The sequence below is a fragment of the Paroedura picta genome, chromosome 1, assembly GCF_049243985.1.
Source record: "Paroedura picta isolate Pp20150507F chromosome 1, Ppicta_v3.0, whole genome shotgun sequence".
NCBI lineage: Eukaryota > Metazoa > Chordata > Lepidosauria > Squamata > Gekkonidae > Paroedura > Paroedura picta.
This window is the reverse complement of record NC_135369.1, coordinates 21,035,884-21,059,077: the sequence shown is the minus strand read 5'-3', so window position 1 is coordinate 21,059,077 and position 23,194 is coordinate 21,035,884. Positions and strand designations below refer to the sequence as shown.

The window sequence follows — 23,194 nt, the reverse complement described above, 5'->3', positions numbered from 1 at the left end:
GGAATCTGAGAGACCCGGGTTCAGATCCCTGCTTCCCCCTGCCTTCAAGTTCTCTTGAGCCAGTCCCTCTCTCTCGGACAAACCCGCCTCCCACGGTTGTTGCAGTGATCAAATGCTGGAGATACCAGCTGCCCTGATCCCCTTGGAGAAAGGGCGGGATAAAAATGGGGTGGGCAGGTTTTTGAATCTTGGGGGGAAAGGGCTTCGCAGACCCACTCCTTGGATGCGAACCCCTTTGTCGGATTGTTATTTTTAATTGGTAACAAGATATGTGTTTTCGTTTATGTTTATGCCTCGCCTCTTATAAACAGATTGATGATGTACAACCAAAGTTGCCTTGGATGCTAATTGTGGAAGTCTGAACATAAATAATCTTAAACTGGTGTGTGTGTGGTGGGGGGGGGAGGGTGCTGCGTCTGGTTTGGCTCCTTGCCAGGAACTGCGTAGCATGTTCCATTTCTCTCCAGCTGTTTACCGTCTCCCCCCATTTGATTCTCACAATGGCCCTGTGAGGGAGGCTAAGCTGAGAGGGAGTGACCTGGCCAGCGAGCTGGGAGCTGGGAGCAGGCAGTGGCATTGGGCTAAAGTAGCAGCACAGAGTTTGAGTACAGGAGCACCTACAAGATCACTGAAGCTTCCATCGATTTAAGCTTAAGGTAAAGGCAAAGGTATCCCCTGTGCAAGCACCGGGTCATGTCTGACCCTTGGGGTGACGCCCTCCAGCGTTTTCATGGCAGACTCAATATAGGGTGGTTTGCCAGTGCCTTCCCCAGTCATTACCGTTTACCCCCCAGCAAGCTGGGTACTCATTTTACCAACCTCGGAAGGATGGAAGGCTGAGTCAACCTTGAGCCGGCTGCAGGGATCGAACTCCCAGCCGTATGGGCAGAGCTTTCAGACTGCATGTCTGCTGCCTTACCACTCGGCGCCGCGGGCCTTAAAGGTGTCACTGGAAGACTTTGTTCTGGTAGCTGGCAATAAAGGGAACCTCCCTGTTCAGAGACAGCTTCTAAATCCCAGGGAGACGCTTGGCATTTCTGCCTTCTTTGTGGGCCCTCCGGGGCAACTGGTTGCCTTTGGTATAAAAACAGACATCAGATTAGATGCTTTCTCAACTAGGCTTTCATGCAACCCTGGGCCTTCTTGATGCCCCTGAAGGGTTTCCCAATTGGGTGGGAGTTAATTAATCTTAATATATATATATATTTTAATGGGTTAAACATTTATTGGGGTGCCGATCTGCCCCTCCCCTCCAAAAACAGCCAGCGATGGTCCTGGAGAGAGTGGGAAGGGGAGGGGCCACAGGTGGAGGTGTACTCACCTGTACTTCCCAACCATATTATTAGTATTCTCATCAGCATTATCATCTATTATTATTATTTTTCAATTTATTCCCCACCACTTCCGGGCTAGCTAGCTTGTGGAGGGTTACAAATTGAAAACCCCACGATAAAATCATAAAACCCCCAAACTTTTACAAATTTGATCCATTACAATTATATTTGTGCCACTTCTGGGGTTTGTTTCAGAGGTTTCTCAATGGTGAAAAAGTTGAGACATGCTAGATTAGAGGGACTGCTGGTCTGATCCCGCAGAGCTCTCTTATGGCTGGACCAAGTAAGCTTTTGTTGCTGAGTGGGGATCGAAACCCCAGTCTCCATGTCCCAGCTCAGCAATTTAACTCCTCTGTGCCGGTGGTCCCTTTATTCCTCACCCCTTGGTGCTCTTGGCCGTGGCAGGGCCCTGCGGCCTTCCGTTGGTCAAAGCACAGCCAGCTCGAATAGGTCGCATTCCTGAGCTGTGGTTTCTACCAGAGATCAGCTGGAATCGTGTCCAAGGGCCCGATGCTGAGGACTTGCGACTTGCAAGGATTTCTGTCTGTCAGCTCCCTCCACACGCAACCCCTCCCCCCCATAAACAAGCTTGAGCTCACCAAACAAGCAAATCTGCAGAAGGGCCAAGTTAATTACAAAGCCTCATTAAACGCTTTGAGAAGGGGGTGGGGGAGCAGGAGGCTGGATTCCTGGCCGGAGCCCAGGGCTCCCTTCCCCGGGGAGATCTCTGAGCACCTGCTCCAGGCACAGCCTCGTTTTCCGACTGCCCCGCCACACCCGGGCCAAGCCAACCTCTTCCCCTCTTCCTTCCAGGTACTACCAGAGCATCTACGACACAGCAGAGAACATCCGGCTGGAATATCCCAGCCCGATGAGCCCCGAAGAGGCCCTGGAATACGTGACAAAAACGGCCGAGGTGGAGTGTATTGACATGATTGGGGGGTTGGGGGGATCTTCCATCTGTCCCTCGTGAAGGCTTTTGGAGGGGGGGGAGCACCTTGTATTGTCTTGCATGCTCAGTTGCCATAGAGACACGCCAGCAGCCGGCGCGCAGGCCAGGCACGGGAGGGCTGTTGGCCTGCTCTCTCCGTGCGCCGGGCCTGCCTGTCTTGATTAACACGGAGCCCTCTTCCCTTTTCCCGCAGTCCCTGGCAGAAGTGGCCACTGTGGTTGCCCGCGCGCTCTACCAGCTTGCAGAGGGAAGTGGCAACGCCTCAGCTATTCAGGCGGATCCAAGGACGGTACGAGCAGATGGGATCCGGGGGGCCTGGCGCCTGGCCTGAGCCCTCATGTATTCCCCTTCTGTCTGTCTCTCTTTTCTCTCTCCTTGTGTTGACACAACATGTTGTCTTGCGTCCTCTCCCAACGCAGCTTTCTCCTTTTTTTTTCCTTCCTTTTTTGAAGGGGGGAGTGGCCTTTTTGCTATGATTTGTTCCAGCTGGGATAGGGAGAACAAACAGGCTCCCCTGATCCTGGAGCAGTTTTGGAGACCAGTCTGGGGAAGGCGGGGTTGCGAGGTTTCCTATCTCTTGCTTCGCAAAATGTTTGGGAGGGGGAAGGAACTTTGCCACCTGCCCGAGATCTAGCATGGCGATCCCGTGGGTGTTATTGTCATCCATCTATGGGGCGGCTGCAGAGCGGAGAACTAGAGGGTGCCCCAGACCTGGGCATTCAGCTTCTGGCCAAGATCTCCTGGATTCAGGCCCTTTTCTTGTCCTTTCTCTTTCTCACTCCTTCATGCTTTCTCTTGCTGCAGATACTTTTCCCTTTCTAGACTGATCAGGACGGGAAGCCGCGTCAGTCTGCTGGCAGCCACAGAGAAGAGCAACGGTCCAGTAGCAATTTTAAAGCTAATTAGATTTGTGGCCACGTATGATGAGTTTTTGTGAGTCACTTCAGGTATCTGAAGAAGTGAGCAGTGTAAAACCAGACATCAGATTAGATCAGGCTATCGTACAAACCTGGGGCTTCTTGACGGCCCTGGAAAGGCTGGGTGTTAATTAATTTTATAATGTATATATTTTAATGGGTTAAACATTTATCAGGTGATATGACCGTAGATGGTCATATCCCCTCCCCTCCAAAAACAGCCAGTGATGGGCTCATACTGTGCTGCAAATTGCATTAGTTTTTAAGGTTTTCAGGGTGCTACTGGACTCTTGCTTTTTCCTACTTTCTAGACTTTTTCCCCCCTGCCCATTGTTTTGTTGGCCCTTCCTTTTGGACTGTATGTTGTGGTTGTAATGTAATTAACTGCACTGCATTTTTGAGAATCATTGGTGTCAAAAGATGGCTTATCTGTCCTCTACAAGCAGGATACTTGTCACTTATGCCAATCAAAGATTTTAGCCCACAATAGCTTGGCAGAACCTATGATAGTCAGAGGGGCCTGAATTGGAACTCCCACGTGTCCTAGAGAATCTTTCTAAGGATTACAAACGGTCACTCACTGAATTCTTTCTCTCCCCACCTGGTTGAACTTCCAAGCTGGTCTTCACAACTTTCTTGAGATCTCATAACTTTTGGGGAGGTGGGGAGGGAGGTGGGCTTGTAGGTGCAATTTCTCCAGGTGCTAAATTTGGTCTTCAGACTATCATTCTGTTCTGACATGGAACCATGGACTTTGAAGCCAACACTGAAGAAGAGTAGAAGAGCTGGGGGTTTTGTGCCCTTCTTTCCTCTCCATTAAAGAGTCTCAAAGCAGCTTACAGTCACTTTCCCTTCCTCTCCCCACAACACCTTGTGAGGCAGGTAGAGTGGAGAGAGTTTGGAAAGAACTGGGACTGGGCCAACATCACCCAGCAGGCTTCATGTGCAGGAAGAGTAGGGAATTCAATCCCATTCTCCAGATTAGAGTCTGCTGCTCTGAGCCACTGCACCACACTGACTCTCCCTGATCTCTTGGTGGGTTTTGTGACCGAGCAGAGGTTTGAATCCCAATGTTTTTGACAGGCCGCACCATGCTGGCTCGGTGGTCCTGACTGAACACTTTCATGTCATTGTCAGGTCACGCGTATGTTGTACGGCTTCCTGGTTAGGACAAACAACAGCTGGTTCCAGTCGATTATTAGGCCGGACTTGAAAGGAATTCTGGGTAAGACTGCTCTGAAGATGGCCGGGGTGTGTGCGTCTTCCTGAGGTTGCCCCTTGATGGTCTTGCCTCGGCTTGAGCAGCCCAGCCCATCTTAAAAGTTCACTCTTGCTGCCGCTTCTTCCAGAAAACGAACCCACTCCGTACTACATCGCTGTTTCAAAACCCGTGAACGCAACCTACTTCGTCCATTACGTCTTGGCCAATCTGACAGGCACCGTGACCAACCTGACCAAGGAGCAGTGCTCGAACTCCGACGGAGACGTGAGTTTGCTTCTCCTGTTCCTTTAGATTTGCCGCCTGTTCAGGCTTTTCCTTCCCCACTGCTCGCTTTGCTCCCTGGCTCCTATGGCCTCCAAAGGACACATGACACCCTGAGTCTTAGACTCAGAGTTGGAAGGGCCCTCCAGGGTCATCTAGTCCAATCCCCTGCAACATGCAGCAATTCACAACTACCTTCCCACCCCCAGTGACCCTAATTTCATGTCCAGATATATGAAATCCATTGCAGAAGGCCTATAAAGAGGGGAAGGCTGAAACTGTTAACCCCCTCCTGCAAATCCTGCCTAGTCTCACCACCCCTCAGTCCTTGCAAGTGTACGCTGGCATCCAGATGATGCAGGAATGTTGGAGAGGTGTAAATCACCATAGCCCTGACCTAGGCTAGCCCCATCTGATGAGATCTTGGAAGCCAAGCAAGGTCAGCCCTGGTTAGTATTTGGATGGGAGACCACCCAGGAAGTCTAAGGCTGCTATTTAGAGGTGGATAGTCACAAACCACCTCTGTTTGTCTCTGGCCTTGAAAGCTCTGAGAGGTCACCACAAGGTCATATGCAACTGGGTTAAAAAAACCCACAAAACAAGGCCTTTCGAATCTAATTCTCTGTGCAAGGGGACAAATATCTGGCATCCCACACCACAAGATGGGAAAAGCCAGGTACTCCAGGGAGGCAAAGAGATGACTCGGATAGGAAGCCAAGGGGCTTTCCCTGCATCCATTGCAAAAGTTTTTTTTTAAATAAAAGCTAACCTTGCTGGCCATGTTGTAAATGCAGAAATGAATCCGTTGGTGGCCTTCAATCTCTTTGTTTGCCAAGTGAATGATGCTACGTTTGATTCTGTTTGGGGGAGATCTGCTTTGCCTTCCTTTCTTGGTTATCTGCATGAAGTTCTCCAGACTGCCAATAAGGGACAAGAAGCCATATACAAAGTGGCGTTTTGTGTAAGGTGACCAGATTTTAACATTGGTAAAGCGGGACACCATTGTGTCCCGGGGAGGGGGGGGGTTCTTGGTTAAAAATTTGGTCTATGTGGAGCAACAAAAAGTTTCATAGAATGCATATAACGCAAAAATAGTATTGTAATATATATTTTTTTTAAATTTCAACACAAGTCCAATTTGTCAGGTACCCCCAGATGTCCCTCCAAAAGTGGGACAATCTGGTCACCTTAGTGTTGTGTGCTTGTGTGTTTTTAAATTTCATGTGAGCTTTTCACAAGTTCGGGAGCTGCTAAACTTGGTTTCCCCAGGGACATTTTGTTCCCTGTCCCATTGCATGTGTTCTGCTGGGCACACCAGCTCACTTCCTCCGCTTTCCCTGCAGCTGTATGAGTACGCGTGGGTGCAAGGCCCCCAGGACCCCAACTCCACCACATCCAGCCGCCTTCCGTTCTGCGTCAGGTCAACCGTCCACCTCACTTCAGCCAGCTCCCCGGCCTTCGAGCTCCGAGACTGGGGCTCCACCGAATATTCTACCTGGACGGAGAGCCGCTGGAAAGAGCTCCACGCCCGGATCTTTCTGGTAGCCAGCAAGCAGCTCGAGGTAAGCGTCCGCACTTCCGGAAGCATGACACAGCGAACCGCTCGGCAGCCAGGAGGTGCGGGTCTGTGTGTGTGTGTGTGTGTGTGTGTGTGTGTTGTGTACAGATGAAGCATGCAGAATTTCAGGAAACAGAATCCCAGCTTACAGGTTTTACATTTTTGAGCCCAGTTCTGAAAAACGATGGATTTCATCAGGGGCCCTGGCACTGTGCTTCACTGCAGGAGGACATAAAGCAGCCTTTCCCACCAGTTTTGAAGTGGTAACTCTCAGTTTTGGACTGGTGACCCACCCAAGGCCAGCTTTTGAGGTGCTCTTGTTGAAATGTGACCTTGGAAAACCCACCTTAGTTCAGCATCCTGTGTTCTGCAGCACCTAAACAGATGTCTTTTAGAAACCAACATACACTGCATGGAGGGTGCATCTTACCCTCACAAGGAGCAGTTATTAGGGAAGGGGCTTTCTTATGGAGGCCTTTGACCACCCTCTTATCCCTGACTCCCCCCCCCAGTAGAGCCTCTTGTGGCGCAGAGTGGTAAGGCAGCCGTCTGAAAGCTCTGCCCATGAGGCTGGGAGTTCGATCCCAGCAGCCGGCTCAAGGTTGACTCAGCCTTCCATCCTTCTGAGGTCGGTAAAATGAGTACCCAGCTTGCTGGAGGGTAAACGGTAATGACTGGGGAAGGCACTGGCAAACCACCCCGTATTAAGTCTGCCATGAAAACGCTAGAGGGCGTCACCCCAAGGGTCAGACATAACTCGGTGCTTGCACAGGGGATACCTTTACCTTTACCTTTATTCCCTGGCCAAGTCAGGACTAAGGCTGGGAATAGTTTATAATACATAATAATATTTATGCTGGTTTAGAGAATGGATTGTTTTCATGTATTGTAACCTATCCTGGGTTACCAGGAAGGTCAGAAAGCAGAATAAAAACTATTATTATTATACACACAGCCAAGAAAAAAAATGGAAGCTCTTCATCTCCAGAATGTGGAAGAGAGCAGTGGACAGAGCAGGGGCATCTGCTAGGGAGGGCTGGTCTGCAGCCCCCTTTCAGAGCCTTCCCAATTCACCTGTGGGTCCCAGCCCACAAGCTAGGGAACACTGCTGTATAGGGTGCTGTGTTGGGCCACACCTCCTGTGGATGCTGACCCCAAAATAGCCTTTGGGAAGGGGGGGTTATAGGGTTCACCCAGCTCTCCTTTTGCTCCTTCCTTCCTATGCTGCTGCTTGACCTGTGGGGACACCCCTCCTTGGACAAAATGCCTCTATGGCCTAAAAACAAGACCTCACACTATGCTTGTGCTTCTGAGCTCCTTCGGTAACTGATGGGTGTCTCCCTGTCAGCCGGGCATCAGCAGTCCCCAACCCCTTCCATTCTTGGCCCGGTTGTTATGGTAACAAGGTCAGGCTGCCCCCCCCCCCCCCCCCAGTCCATCCTGAGCTGCCACTGGTTAATCGAGGCAAAGATCACTTCAGTGGTGGGGAAATGCTGGATTTCTGAACATTTGAAAAATCCACACAGGGTGGATGAACATGCATGCACACGAAATTGAGAGTCCAGTGGCACCTTTTTTCCTCTAAATTTGTTCAGCTGCCTCAGACTGGCACGGCTACCCACTTGAACCCATGCATACACGTGCTAATTTTTCTGTATGACTTGGCCCCAAGTAATGAGCGAGTAACAGTGTGTACCCTCTGTAAACATAAAGTGCACATTGAGCTCACCGGTTCATACGTTCCCTGTGTAATGTGTTGTTTGGGTCCTGTTCAGCAGTTGCTCAGGCTTCAGGTTGTCATCCCCCCTCACCTGTCCCCCCCCCCCGTGTATGTCTTCCATGGAGGATTGTGTTTGACAAGAGCAGCCTCCACTTTCAAAGATGTCTCTCTGCAAAGGGTGGGGGAAGGTGTGGATCAGGGGTAGTCAAACTGCGGCCCTCCACATGTCCATGGACTATAATTCCCATGAGCCCCTGCCAGCATTCGCTGGCAGGGGCTCCTGGGAATTGTGGTCCATGGACATCTGGAGGGCCGCAGTTTGACTACCCCTGGGGTGGATTTTGTGGCATGCTTGCTGTTTGCATCACAGGATCACTTCAGGCTTCAGAACCAGGTTTGCATCCAGCGGCACCTTTAAGACAATGAAGTTCTAGTCAAGATATAAACTTCCCTGCACAAGCCCGCAAAACTGGTCTCAAACATTGTTCTGCTGCTTCAGGTGGACCATCTTGAGGCTTCAGCGCTGCATCCTTTTATTGACACACACACACACACACACCCTACCTCCCCCGGTTCCTTCCTTTACTCCCATAATTTTGGCTCTTCTCCTTGGCTTAGATCGTCACGCTCATCGTGGGCATCATAATCCTGATCGTCTCCTTTGTCGCCACCTACTTCATCAACTCCAAAGCGGACGTGCTCTTCGCAACCCCTCGGGACTCTGGCGCTGTGGCATATTGAAAGCCCCTCCGCGCTGGAGTTCCCACCAGGAGGCCCGCAAAACCGGGCGAGAGATGCCGGGCAGGCAGGTGACTTGAAACAGCTGGTAGAGCAACACTGGAGCCTCTTCCCTGGCCGATGTGCACAGAGGAACGAAAAGGGGCCCCTTCCCTGAACCTTGACTGGATGAAGATAGCAGCAGCCCCTGAACTCCCCCATCCCCACCATACAGCTGCACAAAAAGGAAGAGTTGGATGCCTTGTGATTGATGTCTAAGGTGGCATCTCAGTGAGGCTGCAAGGCCGATACTGAATCTTCCCCTCCAGGGGTCAGCATGGATGGGGAGGGGGCTCCTGCAGTCACGCTGGCCCTTCCTCTGCCTCTCTCCCCAGCCCTTTAAAGATGCAGATTATTTGAAGAATTCCTCCTATCCTGAATGATCAAGATGCAAGCAAAGAAGGACCTGGACCGGGGAGGGGAGGGTGGGATGGGAGTAGGAAAGGGCAAGTTAGGTGTAAAATATCATTTTTTTAAAAAGATAATATTGGAATTCTTTTGTACATATGATATAAATAGCTTGGTTTAATTATAAAAAAAAATCACCCTACTTACTAATTAAATCCTTTGACCCCCCATTGTTGTTTTCTTCCTTTGTTCCTTGGATGACCTGAGGAATCCAGGGTTTTGTGCTTATGGACAGCATTTTTCCAACACTCTGCTTAAACTTTTGAGTGCATTTATGTGTGGTCATGGTGTTGGAGACGAATACCATGGGCAGCCAAAATTACCAACAAGATAGTTTTAGAGAGGAGCAAACCAACTATGTCATTAGAAGGGAAGCTATTGCAGCTAAAGCTTCCTTACTTGGGACACATCATGCAATCAAACTCGCTAGAAAATCATTAATGCTCGGCATGATCAGCGGCAAAAGGAAACGCGGTCGCCAAAGGATCCGCTGGCTCGACACGATCAAAGCCGATACAGGGATGACCATGAACCAACTGGAAGAAGTAATCAGACGGGTGCATGGCGAAGACTTTCCTATAGAATCACCGAAGGTTGGACAAGACTGAACGGATGACATCATCATCAACATGTGTGGCCATATTTATGATGCCCAAACCCTGGGGCCAGCTTTGCAAAAGGGCACGTGAAGATGTTAAATAGCAGCGGGGAGAGGACCGCCCCCTGCGGAGTTCCACATTGTAGCCTCCAGCCACAGGATTGGACCTCCCCAACTGCATCCCTCTGTCCTCAGCCCTGGAGAAAGGAGACCAGCTACTGTAGTGCTGTCCCCTGTGTCCCAAAGGAGAGACAGAATCTATCCAGTGGCTTAATTAAGTATAAGAAGATAAAAAGGAGACCAAGAGCTCACAGCCTTGACTCTCCATTATACAAGAGCATTTGCCTCATTATATTCAAACATTAACAAGAACGGACTCATTGCCACTGACGAAAGCCAGACTGAAAACGGAAAACAAATGAATCTAGAGACTGTTTTGGCAGAGTCAAAGTCTAAATAAATGACGTAAGAGACTTCTTATCTTCTTACACTTAATTAAGCCACTGGATAGATTCTGGCTCTCCTTTGCTACAATTTTGGAATCGTCCACTTTTTTCGTGCAGTCCCGTGTCCCAGCATTGACGAGGCCATGAGCCAAAGTTCATGGCCTACAACATCAAAGAGGGCTGTGAGAGCTAACATCACGAGTGAGGCTGATCCACCTCATCCAGCCGCCTCCGAAGGTCATCCATCAGGCTGACCAAGGTCATCTCCACTCCGTGGCCAGGCCTGAAGCTGGACTGAAACAGGTCCAGCTGCTTCAAGGCATACAAGGAGTTGGTCTGCAGAGGCCCGCCCAGCCACCTTCCCCAGCAACACGAGATGCAAAATGGAGAAGTAGTTGGAGGGGTCCCGGGGATCCAAAGATGGTTTCTTCAGGAGACCACAGCCCCCTTCAGCCCCTCTGGGAACATCCCTGAAGAGAGAGGTGGATAATCTCCAGGGGAGGTCCTCCCACCTGCTCACCGGCTGTTTTTAAGAGCCATGAGGGCAGGAGTCCTCAACTTAACTAGCAGCATATCCACTTTGCCCTGGGACAGGCACCTGAAGCTATCAAAGGTCACCTCCAAATATGGCCGAGGAGCCTCCAGTTCACTTTCTGTATCAACTGTTGGGGGTAGATCGTGGCAGAGTGACAAGATTTTTTGTCAGCAAAGTGGCTTGCAAGGACTTATATCCAGTTTCCTGGCCTTTGAGGGCGGTGAGCAGCTGAATTACTCTAAATAGTTGCACCGGGTACAAGGTTGCAGATGTGATGGAGACAGCAAAATGCACCAGCTTCGTGTGGTGGTTAACAGCGGCAGCTTCTAATCTGCGAAGCTGGGTTTGATTCCCCGCTCCTCTGCATGCAGCCAATTGGGTGACTGCCCTGATCGTACTATCCTCACAGAGCAGTCCTGTCAGCCCCACCTCCCTCACAGGGTGTCTGTTGTGGGGAGAGGAAAGGGAAGGCAACTGCAAGCCGCTTTGAGACTCCTTCGGGTAGAGAAAAGTGGCATATAAGAACCAACTCTTCTTTGCTGTCTACACCGCCGTTTCCTTGGCTCTCGTAAGCATCCTGTGAGATGTTCTTCCTCCAAACTCACTGTAGTCATCTTACCTCCTCCTTTGTCTCCTGCAGCTCTCTAGTATACCAGGGGCTGGGTTGAGGCGAGGGCAAAGAGGATGTAGGGAGGGGAGGGATCTTATAAATGGTGGCCCGCAGCCAGCTCTTCAGTTGTCAGTAAAATCACCCAATGAGTCACTAGGAAGTTGATCAGGAAAAACATTTTCACAGTCAGAATAGCTCAGCAGTGGAATAGGCTGCCTATGGAGGTGGTGAGCTCCCCCTCACTGGCAGTCTTCAAGCAAAGGTTGGATACACACTTTTCTTGGATGCTTTAGGATGCTTAGGGCTGATCCTGCATTGAGCAGGGGGTTGGACTAGATGGCCTGTGTGGCCCCTTCCAACTCTATGGTTCTGTGATTCTAAGTTTCTGTTCCTGCAGAGCATCCAGGAATCCATCCGGATCTATAGGTCTCTCTGGGGAGGTGTAAATGATAACAGTTTTGTGCCAAGTTGCACTGACAGCATAAGCAAAAATTGCACAGGTCTGTTATCCGTGTGGATTCCAGATCAGTTAGACACAGGTGGCAGCAGGTCCACTGGAGGGATAAAGGACCTGAATGCACCATCCATCCCCCCCCAGCGCTTTTCTCCTCCACAGAGCTCAGATATCAACATTGTGCTCGGCTGCCAGAAGAGCATTTTGCAGCCATGGCTGTTGGTGGGAGAGCAAACAGCTCTCGGAGGATGCATCCGTGGGGATGGCTGTCCTCACTCCCTTTACTCCTTTTGCTTTGTCACCCACCCCATTTAATATGTTACTGGAGCAAAGGCCAGGTTTAATAGTTGGAATGATATCTGATATGGAAGGGTATACTACCCCTGAACCTGGAGGTTCCGTTCCCTCCCATCATGCTTGTCCGATAGCTCTTCTCCATGGACTTGTTTAATTTCTCTTGAAAGTCATTGAAACCAGCAGCTCTCGCCTCAGGGTCTTGAGTCCTGTAATCTGTTCTGCAAAGGACGTCCTGAATCCTACTTCCCTTTGAGTTCCTCTAATTACACAGGGATAGTCAAACTGCGGCCTTCCAGATGTCCATGGACTACAATTCCCATGAGCCCCTGCCAGCATTTGCTGGCAGGGGCTCAAGGGAACTGTAGTCCATGGACATCTGGAGGGGGCGCAGTTTGACTACCCCTGCCTAGGATTACTGGTGCTTTCTCCACATCCTAAGTATTTTTAAAAACTTGTAACATACCCCCTTATTTGTAGCGCATCCAGCTTATAAAGAAGATGCTTCAAATCTCTGATCATTTTCTACACCTTTTCCCAAAGACCCCCCCCCCTTTCTTTTTCCTTTGGAGTTTGGAATAACCAGAAGGGTACGTTGTTATTCCAAATATGTCCCTGTGTATAGCTCATTGGTTCTCATACAGGTTCTGCAGGGGGCTTTATGCCCCTCTGTTATTTCCCCCTTTAGAGTGAGAGAGAGATCCTTTCATCCGTTCCCTCTCCCCCTCCCCGGCCCTTGGAGCCGATGGCTGGCAAGGCGAAAGCAGCAGCTGCCTTCGTTGTCTGTGCCTCCACCACTCTGTGGACAGCCAACAGGTCTCCCTGTGGACAGCGCAGTAAGCTCTCCCCACCCCCAATTTCCTGGCTGCTGAAAGTCGAGCAGCAGCGGGACGGGCTGCGGCCCAAAGCCGTCCAGCCGGGGCTGCTGCCGATTCTGGGGAACGCCAAAGCCCAGCACCAAATGTTTGCTTTGTTGCACTGGACTTATAGAATCATAGAGTTGGAAGGGACCTCATGAGTCATCTAGTCCAACCCCCTGCACTATGCAGGACACTCACATCCCTATCGCTCATCCACTGTAACCTGCAACCCCCTTGAACCTTCACAGAATCAGCCTCTCCATCAGATTGCTATCCAGACTCTGTTTAAACATTTCCAAAGATGGACTCCTTTGATAAACCTTCCCTCTGACCATGTTCTAAGTCTGTGTTCCCCAGCCTGTGGGTCACAGGCTCTTGCAGTTTCAATGATTCCTTTTTTTAGGGGGAGCAGATCCTGATACCGAGTGAATTTAGACCATTTCAAAATGATTGGGAGAGCACTTGAGTGTAGTCAACTGGTTGTGCTTTTATTCTAGATGAACAAGCTGAAAGTCCCAAGGTTTGATCCCTTCCATTTCTGGTGACAGTAGGATCTTTTGGACAGCAAATAAACTTGATCTCAGACAGTTAGTACCAGTTTGAGGGAACTGGGCTAGCCTAGCCTAGCCTTGGGGTAAGGCAGTTTTATATGTCTTTTGGAAAACCTGTAGTTTACCATCTTCTGTTCACAGTTCCAGGTACATTCAAGTAGGTAGCCATATTGGTTAGAAGTAGTACAACAATGGAATCCCCAGGACTCAACAAGGAGATTGGTTTCTTATCTCACTGCGTATGCTAACCTTATCCAACTCTTATATCTACATTACTTACAATCCCCTCTTTATTTTATTTGGGGCAATGAGACTGTAATGTGATGTAAGTAATAAGTCTATAATATAATTTAGAATCTAACTCTTTGGTTTCAGGATGGGAGAATAAACTCAGCACATCTTGTCACTTATGGGGATGCTTCCATGCTTGGGTGGAGATGGATGGGGCTGGCAACAAATCTCTTTTAATTATTTTCACAACTGGGAAAGTGTCTGCCATTAATCACTAACCTTAATATTTTTATGTCCCCCTATGTTTTCGTGAACGACAATGGAACCTAAAGGGCTGATTTGCTTTTCTAGCAAGGAATTATACTGCATATTTAGGATGTTATGATGCCGTTTACCAATTTGCTACTAATTTACTTTCTCCTTATATCTGTACTCTTATGATCCCTGTCTGAGGAAGTGTGCCTGCACACGAAAGCTCAGGCCTTGAATAAATCTTTGTTTTTCTTAAAGCTGCCATAGGACTCAAATTTTGTAGTTTCAGGTACAGTAATAATATTTCACCTTATATAGTGCTTTCAGTATCCAAAACATTTAATGTACCTTGTATTAGATCTAGTGCGAAATTTCTATTTCTATGCATAAGTGAAAATGTAAAAAAAGAAGAAGAAAAGATAGCAACATGCAAAGTCAGATATTGTGCGACCAATTTCTGGGCATTAGAATATAAAGGGAGGAAAGTGGAACTTTGCCGCATCTATTTCTCCGCTTGTGTGCTGCTGAATACAAGCATTCAATTCTCTTGTCATCCTTACAAACAACCCTGTAGGGTAGCCCAGTACCATCATCATCCCCTTATAGCTGCCTGAAGAAGGTTGAAAGAGTGATTTGTTTAAAGCTACGACATGAGTTTGGCTGAGTCTCTCTGCCCCTTTGCCACTCGCTCCCTAGTTAATGGATCACTATTGGTGAGGTGAAACTTTTGCCCGTACCCTCTGGAAAGCTACTGCCAATAAGATCTAAGGAGATGGGTCCCAAGCTTTCGGTTGGGGACCTCAAGTCCTGGGTGCTTGTTCTCTGAGCTATCAGCCATGAAGCTGGTGTGATCCCTGATAGCCTTCAAGCGGGTGAGCTCCCTGATAGCCTTCAAGCGGGTGAGATGCTTGAATTCTCCTATTCCCGTGATTTCCTGCATGAATCAGAGCATCCCTTATGCTAATAAAGCAGTGGTGGGTGAAACCTTACTTTAGGACCATCTCTGTTTGTTTGGCGTGTGCTCTATTTGCCTCCTCCCCACATGGTCAGGGACTCTCTCCTGTCCAGAACTGTCAAGGTTCCAGGGGGCGCTCTTCCACCAGGTATGTGGTTGAGGGCAAGGCATGTGTTAACTTTTGACATCTAAATCCACCCCACCCCTCCTGGCCACCTCCTCTGTCCTATCCAAGCTGTCCCCAGGTCTCAGAGATGGAGCATGCTTGTTGGGTTATTTGTTACTAGCTTCAAAGCCTGTTAGTAAGAACGGGCCTTGAAAGGGCCCCGTCCCCTGGCCAGGCAGCTTAAGGTGGCTTTGGGCTGCAGCTCGTAGCCAGATCGTGGGGCAGGCCTGAGACAGAGCTCCTTAGCAGGCAGTCAGCAGGCCGGGAGTCCCAGCCTAGCAGGCCAAGAGGCCCTTGTTAGCAAGCCCTCCACCACGACCCTTTGCCCAGGGCCTTCTCACTTGCTGCTGGCTCCAGGCACTGAGGAGTCTGAGAGCAAAGAGGCTAGGGACGGAGGGTGGGAGCTGCAGGGGCAGGGCCAATCAGGACAAAGCTGGCTGCACCCTGATTGGCCCTATTCCAACTTGGACAGCCGGACACATCCCACCCCCCAGGCTGTTTCATAAATATATAGAGGAGCAATAATGGATAAGGATTAGTTTAAACAGATTGTTTTAAGTGCATATGGTTTTATTTATTATGTATGAACTTTTAACAGGTGTGAGCAGCCCCAAGACTGAGAGGAGCGGCCTAGAACTAAAAATATAATTAAAAAAGGATTTTAGAAGAGGCCTGCCAAATCAGTTCATCTCATCCAGCATCTTTCCTCCAACAAGCATGAGTTATGCGCTTCTGGAAACTCAGGAGCAGGCTGCAGAAGCTGCAGCACGCTCTCATTCTTTGCCTCCAAGCAGCATAAGAAGCTGAGGTAGACTGCTTAGCTATTATAGCTAATATAATAGTGATGGATGCTTTGAGGGGGGTTTTTTGGTGGGGGGGGTACAGGAAGTTCACATATAAGGTATCCTATTTATCTATTTTACTTTGGCCACCTCATGAGAAGGAAGGACTCCCTGGAGAAGAGCCTAATGCTGGGAGCGATTGAGGGCAAAAGAAGAAGGGGACGACAGAGAATGAGGTGGCTGGATGGAGTCACTGAAGCAGTCGGTGCGAGCTTCAATGGACTCCGGGGAATGGTAGAGGACAGGAAGGCCTGGAGGATCATTGTCCATGGGGTTGCAATGGGATGGACATGACTTCGCAACTAACAACAACAAATTTATCTGAAAGGAAGACCAGGCTTCTCTTTTTCACTTGTGCCATCAAGAAAAAACAGTCTGACTTCAATCTCCCTGCAAGTTAGATTTATACATTTTTTAAAGCCTTTTGTGCATCATTTTTTTCTTAGGGTGCTTATTATAATTGGGGATGTCTTCCTTATAAGTAAATCTGGTGCCCAGGCGCAGTCATTCATCACTTTGTCCCTCAGGAACTAGTAGTCAGGGGTATGATGCCTTTGAACACGGAGGCTCCATTTAAGGACCCTGACTCTTGAAAAGTCTGCCTCAAAGATTTCTCAGTAAGCTAAACCTTTTTTCCCTAGTGTTTCAAACATAGCTTCTATAGATCTACTGCTCTGGATTCTGATTGTTGGACTGCAGGATTATTTTTAGTACCTCGGAGAATGGAGAGAAGAGTTGCTAAATTCTGTTAAGCACACACGTGGAGCTGTGACGGATGAATTCTCAAAGCGTTTTCCACACACACGGGAACCAATTTAGCATCCTTTCCTGTGAAACGCTACTTCTCTTCCCATCTTGCCATCTCTTATGATCTGTGACCCGATATTCAGGCTCACGGGAGAATTCCCTTCATCCCAGCTATCTTTGCTTTGGTAATTAGCGACAGCAGCAGGGGAAATTATACAAAAGCAGACCGAAAGTCAACAATTTTCTTTGCAACAGAGCTGCTGCCTTGGAAGCATTTTTGAGTCATTTGTAAAAGATGCGCTTGCTCTGGGTTGGTGGGGGGGCCACAATCCCAATTGTTCGTGCAAAGGGAGCAAGGACAGGTGGGCTGTGGAGGTGGCTGGAAATGGAGAGAAGAGGCCCTGCCCACCTTTAAAGCACTCTCTCTTTTTAGAAAATTTAACCCTTTCTTGGGGATTTTATTGAAATTTAGTGCTATGTAGGTGCAAACACCATTTAAAATAACAATTTGAAGTGGAGAAGGGAGGTCCCCCATGCATTGGAAACACACCATCCTCTTTGTTTAGAAGGTAAACATGATTGCACTTGTAAATGTGGGGAAAATGTTTTCAAATGTGGATATGCCCCCCATTATGAAGGGAGAGCAATCTTTCTTTCTGTCTTTCTTTCTGTCTGTCTGTCTGTCTGTCTGTCTGTCATGCTGCTTTTAGAAAATTCATAGCAAGAAAGAAAAGTGTTCAAAAATGAGGAGAGGATTGTTAATCTCTTACGCCTACTTTTTAATTGGTAAATTATTGCCTTAGCTTTCCTGGAAGACAGAAAGGAAGTAGCATCTAGTGCAATGGATGGGCTACATATTACTCTGGAGATCTGGCTAGTTTTAATCTTTTAAAAAGTAGTCATAATGTGCCCCTAATTTGTGAGGCAAAACATTCCTGATTTCTCTCAGAGGGAGAGAAATTGTCCAGAACTAAGTCCATCTTGCAGGTGTGGTTACCCGGGATTCACAGCCTACAGCAGGGGTAGTCAACCTGTGGTCCTCCAGATGTCCATGGACTACAATTCCCTACTATTTGCTGGCAGGGGCTCATGGGAATTGTAGTCCATGGACATCTGGAGGGCCACAGGTTGACTACCCCTGTCCTACAGGAAGGGGAGAATCAAGAGTGATGAAATGATCTGAGCAGGGGTAGTCAACCTGTGGTCCTCCAGATGTCCATGGACTACAATTCCCATGAGCCCCTGCCTGCGTTTTCTGGCAGGGGCTCATGGGAATTGTAGACCATGAACATCTGGAGAACCACAGGTTGACTACTCCTGATCTAGAGGGCTCTATCAAGAACATGTCCTGATTGGTTAATCATCACTGCCTGACCTCAGCCAGAAAATGATGTGAACTGAAAGGAAGAGACTAGCTTGGATTCTGGCAGACTAAAGTTCTCAACTATGTCCTGGTTATTTGCAAATGGATCACAAGATCGCAAAGTAGGAAACACTTGAGCGAAAGCCTTAAATTTCATGACTGTAGGATTGTGCCATCTAATACAAATCTAGATGAGCTAGTTTTTGTTGTTTTCTATACTGAATGGTTTTAGAGTTGCATGTTGCAAATAGATAAATTTGTATTTTGGGAATTATTCTAATAAACTGTATATATATTTTTGCAAAGACTGTTTTTCTTATGCACACTAGCTTGGGGAATCCATGAGGTTCAGATTTGGACTTCTCGATGGGGAGGGTTGAACCTGCCCCCCCCCACAATGCATTTCCTCAACAGAAATTCTTCTCCAAGCTGCTATGTTCGCTTGCGTAGGGGGGAAAAGACAAACCATATCAGCTCGGGATGACTGATTTCTATTGGAGATACTGCATAGGGAGAAGGTTTAGCCCTCCTTCTTGAGTCTCACAGCCCCCACCCCAATTTCACCCCACCAGCAGCTGTTTAAGTCCAGGAAATCCAGTGACTTATTTATAATGTATTTTTTTGTATTTTTAAGAGGTGATTTTCTGCACAGGCATGGGCTTGTGCAGTATCCTCATTTTAACTGTGGCCTCATTTTAACTGTGGATCAGTGACAAGACTTTCACATGGCAAGTTTTCTCAAATGACCCCTGCCCCAGTTCACCCCCCCCCATTCTTTTAAAATTGACAGTGGAAGTATTGCTAAGCATTACAATACCATAACAACAGTGATCAAGTTGTCTGAATTCCCAGCCTTCATATTGTTTAAAAGCAACGCAAGCTCCTTGTTTCATTGTGAAGATATAAGGGGAAAGACATATCTCCTCAATGGAAGCCGCAATCAACCTTTAATTTCTCGTTCAGTTTCTAAATTATATTTTAGGGCCTACTCTTGGGGGGAGGGGTGGAAGGAAAGGCTGCATGATCTCATCAGATCTTGGAAGCTATGTAATGTCAGGATTTGCATGGGAGACAACCGAGGAAGACTCTGAAGAAGAAGGCAATGGCAAACTACCTCAGTTTTTCACATACCTGGAAAACCCCTTGCTGCAGTCATCATCATACCATCATAACTTATTTTTATAACCCACCCTTCCCAGGTGTAGTGGTTAGGAATGCGGACTTCTAATGTGGCGAGCCGGGTTTGAATCTGTGCTCCCCCACATGCAGACAGCTGGGTGACCTTGGGCTTGCCACAGCACTGAGAAAACTGCTCTGACTGAGCAGTGATATCAGGGCTCTCTCAGCCTCACCCACCCCACAGGGTGTCTGTTGTGGGGAGAGGAAAGGGAAGGCGACTGTAAGCCGCTTTGACCCTCCTTCGGGTAGAGCAAAGCGGCATATAAGAATCAACTCTTCTTCTTCTAGTTGGCTCAGGTTGGTTAAGATCTGACTGCGCTTGCATAGTGAAGGGATAAAATATCACCTGTCAAACTCATAGGACCTGAACATAAAATCAGGCATGACCCTTAATCTATTTTCACTAAGCATTTTGTCTGCATCTCGGTCCCTCTTCCTTCCTCATCATCCTTAATGAACCGACTCTGCCGCAAAGGGAATTGCAGCTGTTTTTCAGCACAGGGATAATATCAGCAGCCACTCGAAAATATGGCAGGAATAATATAGGAGCGCCTTGATCATCTTTTTCCAACTAGAGAATGGATTGAACCTCATTCTCACACCAGTCTCTTGTGAGAAACTGCAACCACAGTTAAGGCCAACTCAAAAATAAATAGAAGAGACCTTGTGGCAGATTTGCACTGCGGTCCTAAGAAGATCTTCAGTCCACAATGAGCATTAGAGAGGAGTCATTCTGCATAGGATTCCACTGTTGGGGTCACCCCAGCATCTGTGGGCTCTAGCCGTCCCTTTTGTTTATGTGGCATCTGCCCAGCAGCTACCCCTCTGGAGCTTGCGTTCCAGAAATAATGAAGTCAGACTTGCGGAGGAGAAATTAGTGAGGAGGGGAAGGGAGGGAGAGGGGATGGGAACACAGGGAAACCCCCTGAGAGAAGATATTTCAAAGCCCTCACCAAAGGGCGTTTGCCCATGATGCAATCTTTAGCAAACATTACTTGAGGCCTTTTTTTTTAAAATAAACAGGTATGTGCTCACCTGTGGGGTCGAGGGAGGAGAAGAGGGGCTTTCCCCCCTCCTACTCTGTCAGGCAGGAATGCTACTTGCTGACATTTTACAGACGAAAAACAGGCACAACATGTGCAGTTTAAAAACCACTGGGGAGATGCCCAGTATCTGTAGAAACTTCGTAGCTGTCAAAATTTGAACCCAGGACTTCCAGTGTCCCCTCTCAATCCCTCAACTGCTCTAGATATATTTATATTTGTACAGCTAATTAAAGAGGGGCATCCTGTCTTCTGTCGCAGCTGGTTACTTTTCCTTCCCTCCTCAAGTTTGAGGGCCTTTTCCCTCCCTTTCCCACAAACCCATTGTGACCACAACCGTGCACATAATGGCTCTGAATTTGTCAACCTCTGAACTCGGCTGTTTCCCCAGAGAGGCAGAGGAAAGGTGGAGCTGGATGGAGGAGAGGGGGGCCGAGAGGGGAGGACTGCAGCTGCCCCCCCCTTCCTGCCCTGAGGGGAAACATATGGGAATGAGTTGTGAAGAGAGCAGTTAATAAATGGGCCATCTTTGTATCCCGGTCTGGCTTCATAGACTGGGAACTTTCTGGCTTTGGAACGGGAGAATATTAGGGAGGGAGTTAATTAGTGCCCGGTGCGAAAGCCAAGGCACTTTTCGGTGTCTCGCTTCATATTCGGAAGTGACAGCTCCCCTCGCCTCCTTCCCAAATTTATTATTTGCTTATTAAATTTTAAAAGCTGCTAAGTGGGGAGAGAGGCTGGGCTCCAAAGGGGAGAAGAGGCTGGATTGCCTCAGAGCTGGGCACTGTTGCCGGTTTGGAGCTGCCGGGAGAATGTGGAGTCTTTTAATTCGGAGGAGAAGATGCAATGGGGCTGGGGACCCCTGCTGTCAGGAGAGGAAAGGGTTTAGGTGCCGGGGAGGGGGATGAGACGAGTTGGTTCTTATATGCCACTTTTCTCTCCCTGAAGGAGTCTCAAAGTGCCTTACATTTGCCTTCCCTTTCCTCTCCCCACAACAGACACCCTGTGAGGGAGGTAAGGCTGAGAGAGCCCTGATATTACTGAAGAGGAAGAGTTGGTTCTTATATGCCACTTTTCTCTACCCAGAAGAGTCTCAAAGTGGCTTACATTTGCCTTCCCTTTCCTCTCCCCACAACAGACACCCTGTGAGGGAGGTGAGGCCGAGAGAGCCCTGATATTACTGAAGAAGAGTTGGTTCTTATATGCCGCTTTTCTCTCCCTGAAGAAGTCTCAAAGTGGCTTACATTTGCCTTCCCTTTCCTCTCCCCACAACAGACACCCTGTGAGGGAGGTGAGGCCGAGAGAGCCCTGATATTACTGAAGAGCAAGGGACCAAGCCCTATGAAGATAGGTTGAGGGACTTGGGAATGTTCAGCCTGGAGAAAAGGAGGCTGAGAGGGAACATGATAGCCCTCTTTAAGTATTTGAAAGGTTGTCATTTGGAGGAGGGCAGGATGCTGTTTCCATTGGCTGCAGAGGAAAGGACACGCAGTAATGGGTTTAAACTACAAGTACAACAATATAGGCTAGATATCAAAAAAATTTTCACAGTCAGAGTAGTTCAGCAGTGGAATAGGCTGCCTAAGGAGGTGGTGAGCTCCCCCTCACTGGCTGTCTTCAAGCAAAGGTTGGATACACACTTTTCTTGGATGCTTTAGGATGCTTTGGGCTGATCCTGTGTTGAGCAGGGGGTTGGACTAGATGGCCTGTATGGACCCTTCCAACTCTATGATTCTATGAAGAAGGTTGGTTCTTATATGCTGCTTTTCTCTACCCAAAGGAGTCTCAAAGTGGCTTATGTTTGCATTCCCTTTCCTCTCCCCACAACAGACACCCTGTGAGGTGGATGAGGCTGAGAGAGCCCTGATATTCCTGCTCAGTCAGAACAGCTTTCTCAGTGCCGTGGCGAGCCCAAGATCACCCAGCTGTCTGCCTGTGGAGGAGTGCAGATTCAAACTTGGCTCGCCAGATTAGAAGTCCACGCTCCTAACCACTACACCAAGCTGGTTCTGAGAAGCATCTCTGAGAAGCACAGAGTATTATTGAAGAAGAAATTATTTGAAAACACAGGGCCTGTTTTGGAACTGTGATGCTGGCTAGTTGTTTTAGAAACCTAGAACCATACAATTCATCTGGGCCAACTCCCTGCTCAGTACAGGATCAACCTAAAGCAAACTGTGGCCAACCTGTGGCTCTGTCCATGGACAACTGGCCATGCCTAAAGCATCCGTGACAAGTGTTTATCCAGCTTTGCATGAAGACTGCTGGTGAGGGGAAACTAGCCACCTCCTTGTCTTGAATGTTCTGCTGTGTGGGAAAGATTTTGTTAAGATCCCATTCGTCTGAGTTAAGGACATTAAAAAAGAGCCCCGTTGGGTCTAATGAATGGTCCAATGTTTTTACAATGTCCAGCTATTTCCAGCACCTGAGCTATCCTAGTTTATAGCCATGGATGGACCGACCTTCCATGACTTTGCCCAATTTATTTAATCTAGTAAATTTTTATTGCTACCACTCCAGAGTCCTGCTCGAGGTGGCTTACAAATAAAAACAATACCATGAAGACATTTAAAAGTATCAAGATAAAACCAAATAAAACAAGCCATTATACACCGTCCAGAGTCATAAAAACAGTGCACAACAGTCATTGACCGTAATTCACCCTACAAGGTCGTCAAAGCTGGTGGCAGTGAATTCCAGTGAATTGCTGGGGACCAGTTTTAAGGCAATGATATGGTTAAATGGTTAAGGGTGAACAAGTTGAAAATGAATCCTGACAAGATGGAGTTTCCCATGTTCAGTTGGGTTCTGTGGACCCTTGCTGACTCAGTTAAGAGACAACCCTACCCCCAAATAAGTGGGGGACTAGAACTGGAAACATAAAAACTCAACTGGTAACAGGACCTTCAACGGTTTAAT

The 23,194-nt window shown here is 48.3% G+C and overlaps 1 protein-coding gene across 2 annotated transcripts in view; it reads left to right on the top strand.

Annotated features, from left to right (window-relative positions):
* NCSTN (nicastrin) overlaps positions 1-9,319 on the top strand; it is a 35,078-nt gene extending 25,759 nt beyond the window's left edge. For both annotated transcript variants that reach the window (XM_077325737.1, XM_077325728.1), the window contains exons 12-17: positions 2,148-2,250; positions 2,480-2,575; positions 4,341-4,428; positions 4,553-4,689; positions 6,030-6,248; positions 8,583-9,319. In XM_077325737.1, coding sequence (XP_077181852.1) covers positions 2,148-2,250; positions 2,480-2,575; positions 4,341-4,428; positions 4,553-4,689; positions 6,030-6,248; positions 8,583-8,705 — 766 coding nt within the window. In that variant the 3' untranslated portion in view covers positions 8,706-9,319. The remainder of the gene's footprint in view (positions 1-2,147; positions 2,251-2,479; positions 2,576-4,340; positions 4,429-4,552; positions 4,690-6,029; positions 6,249-8,582) is intronic.
* The last annotated feature ends 13,875 nt before the right edge of the window (positions 9,320-23,194 follow it).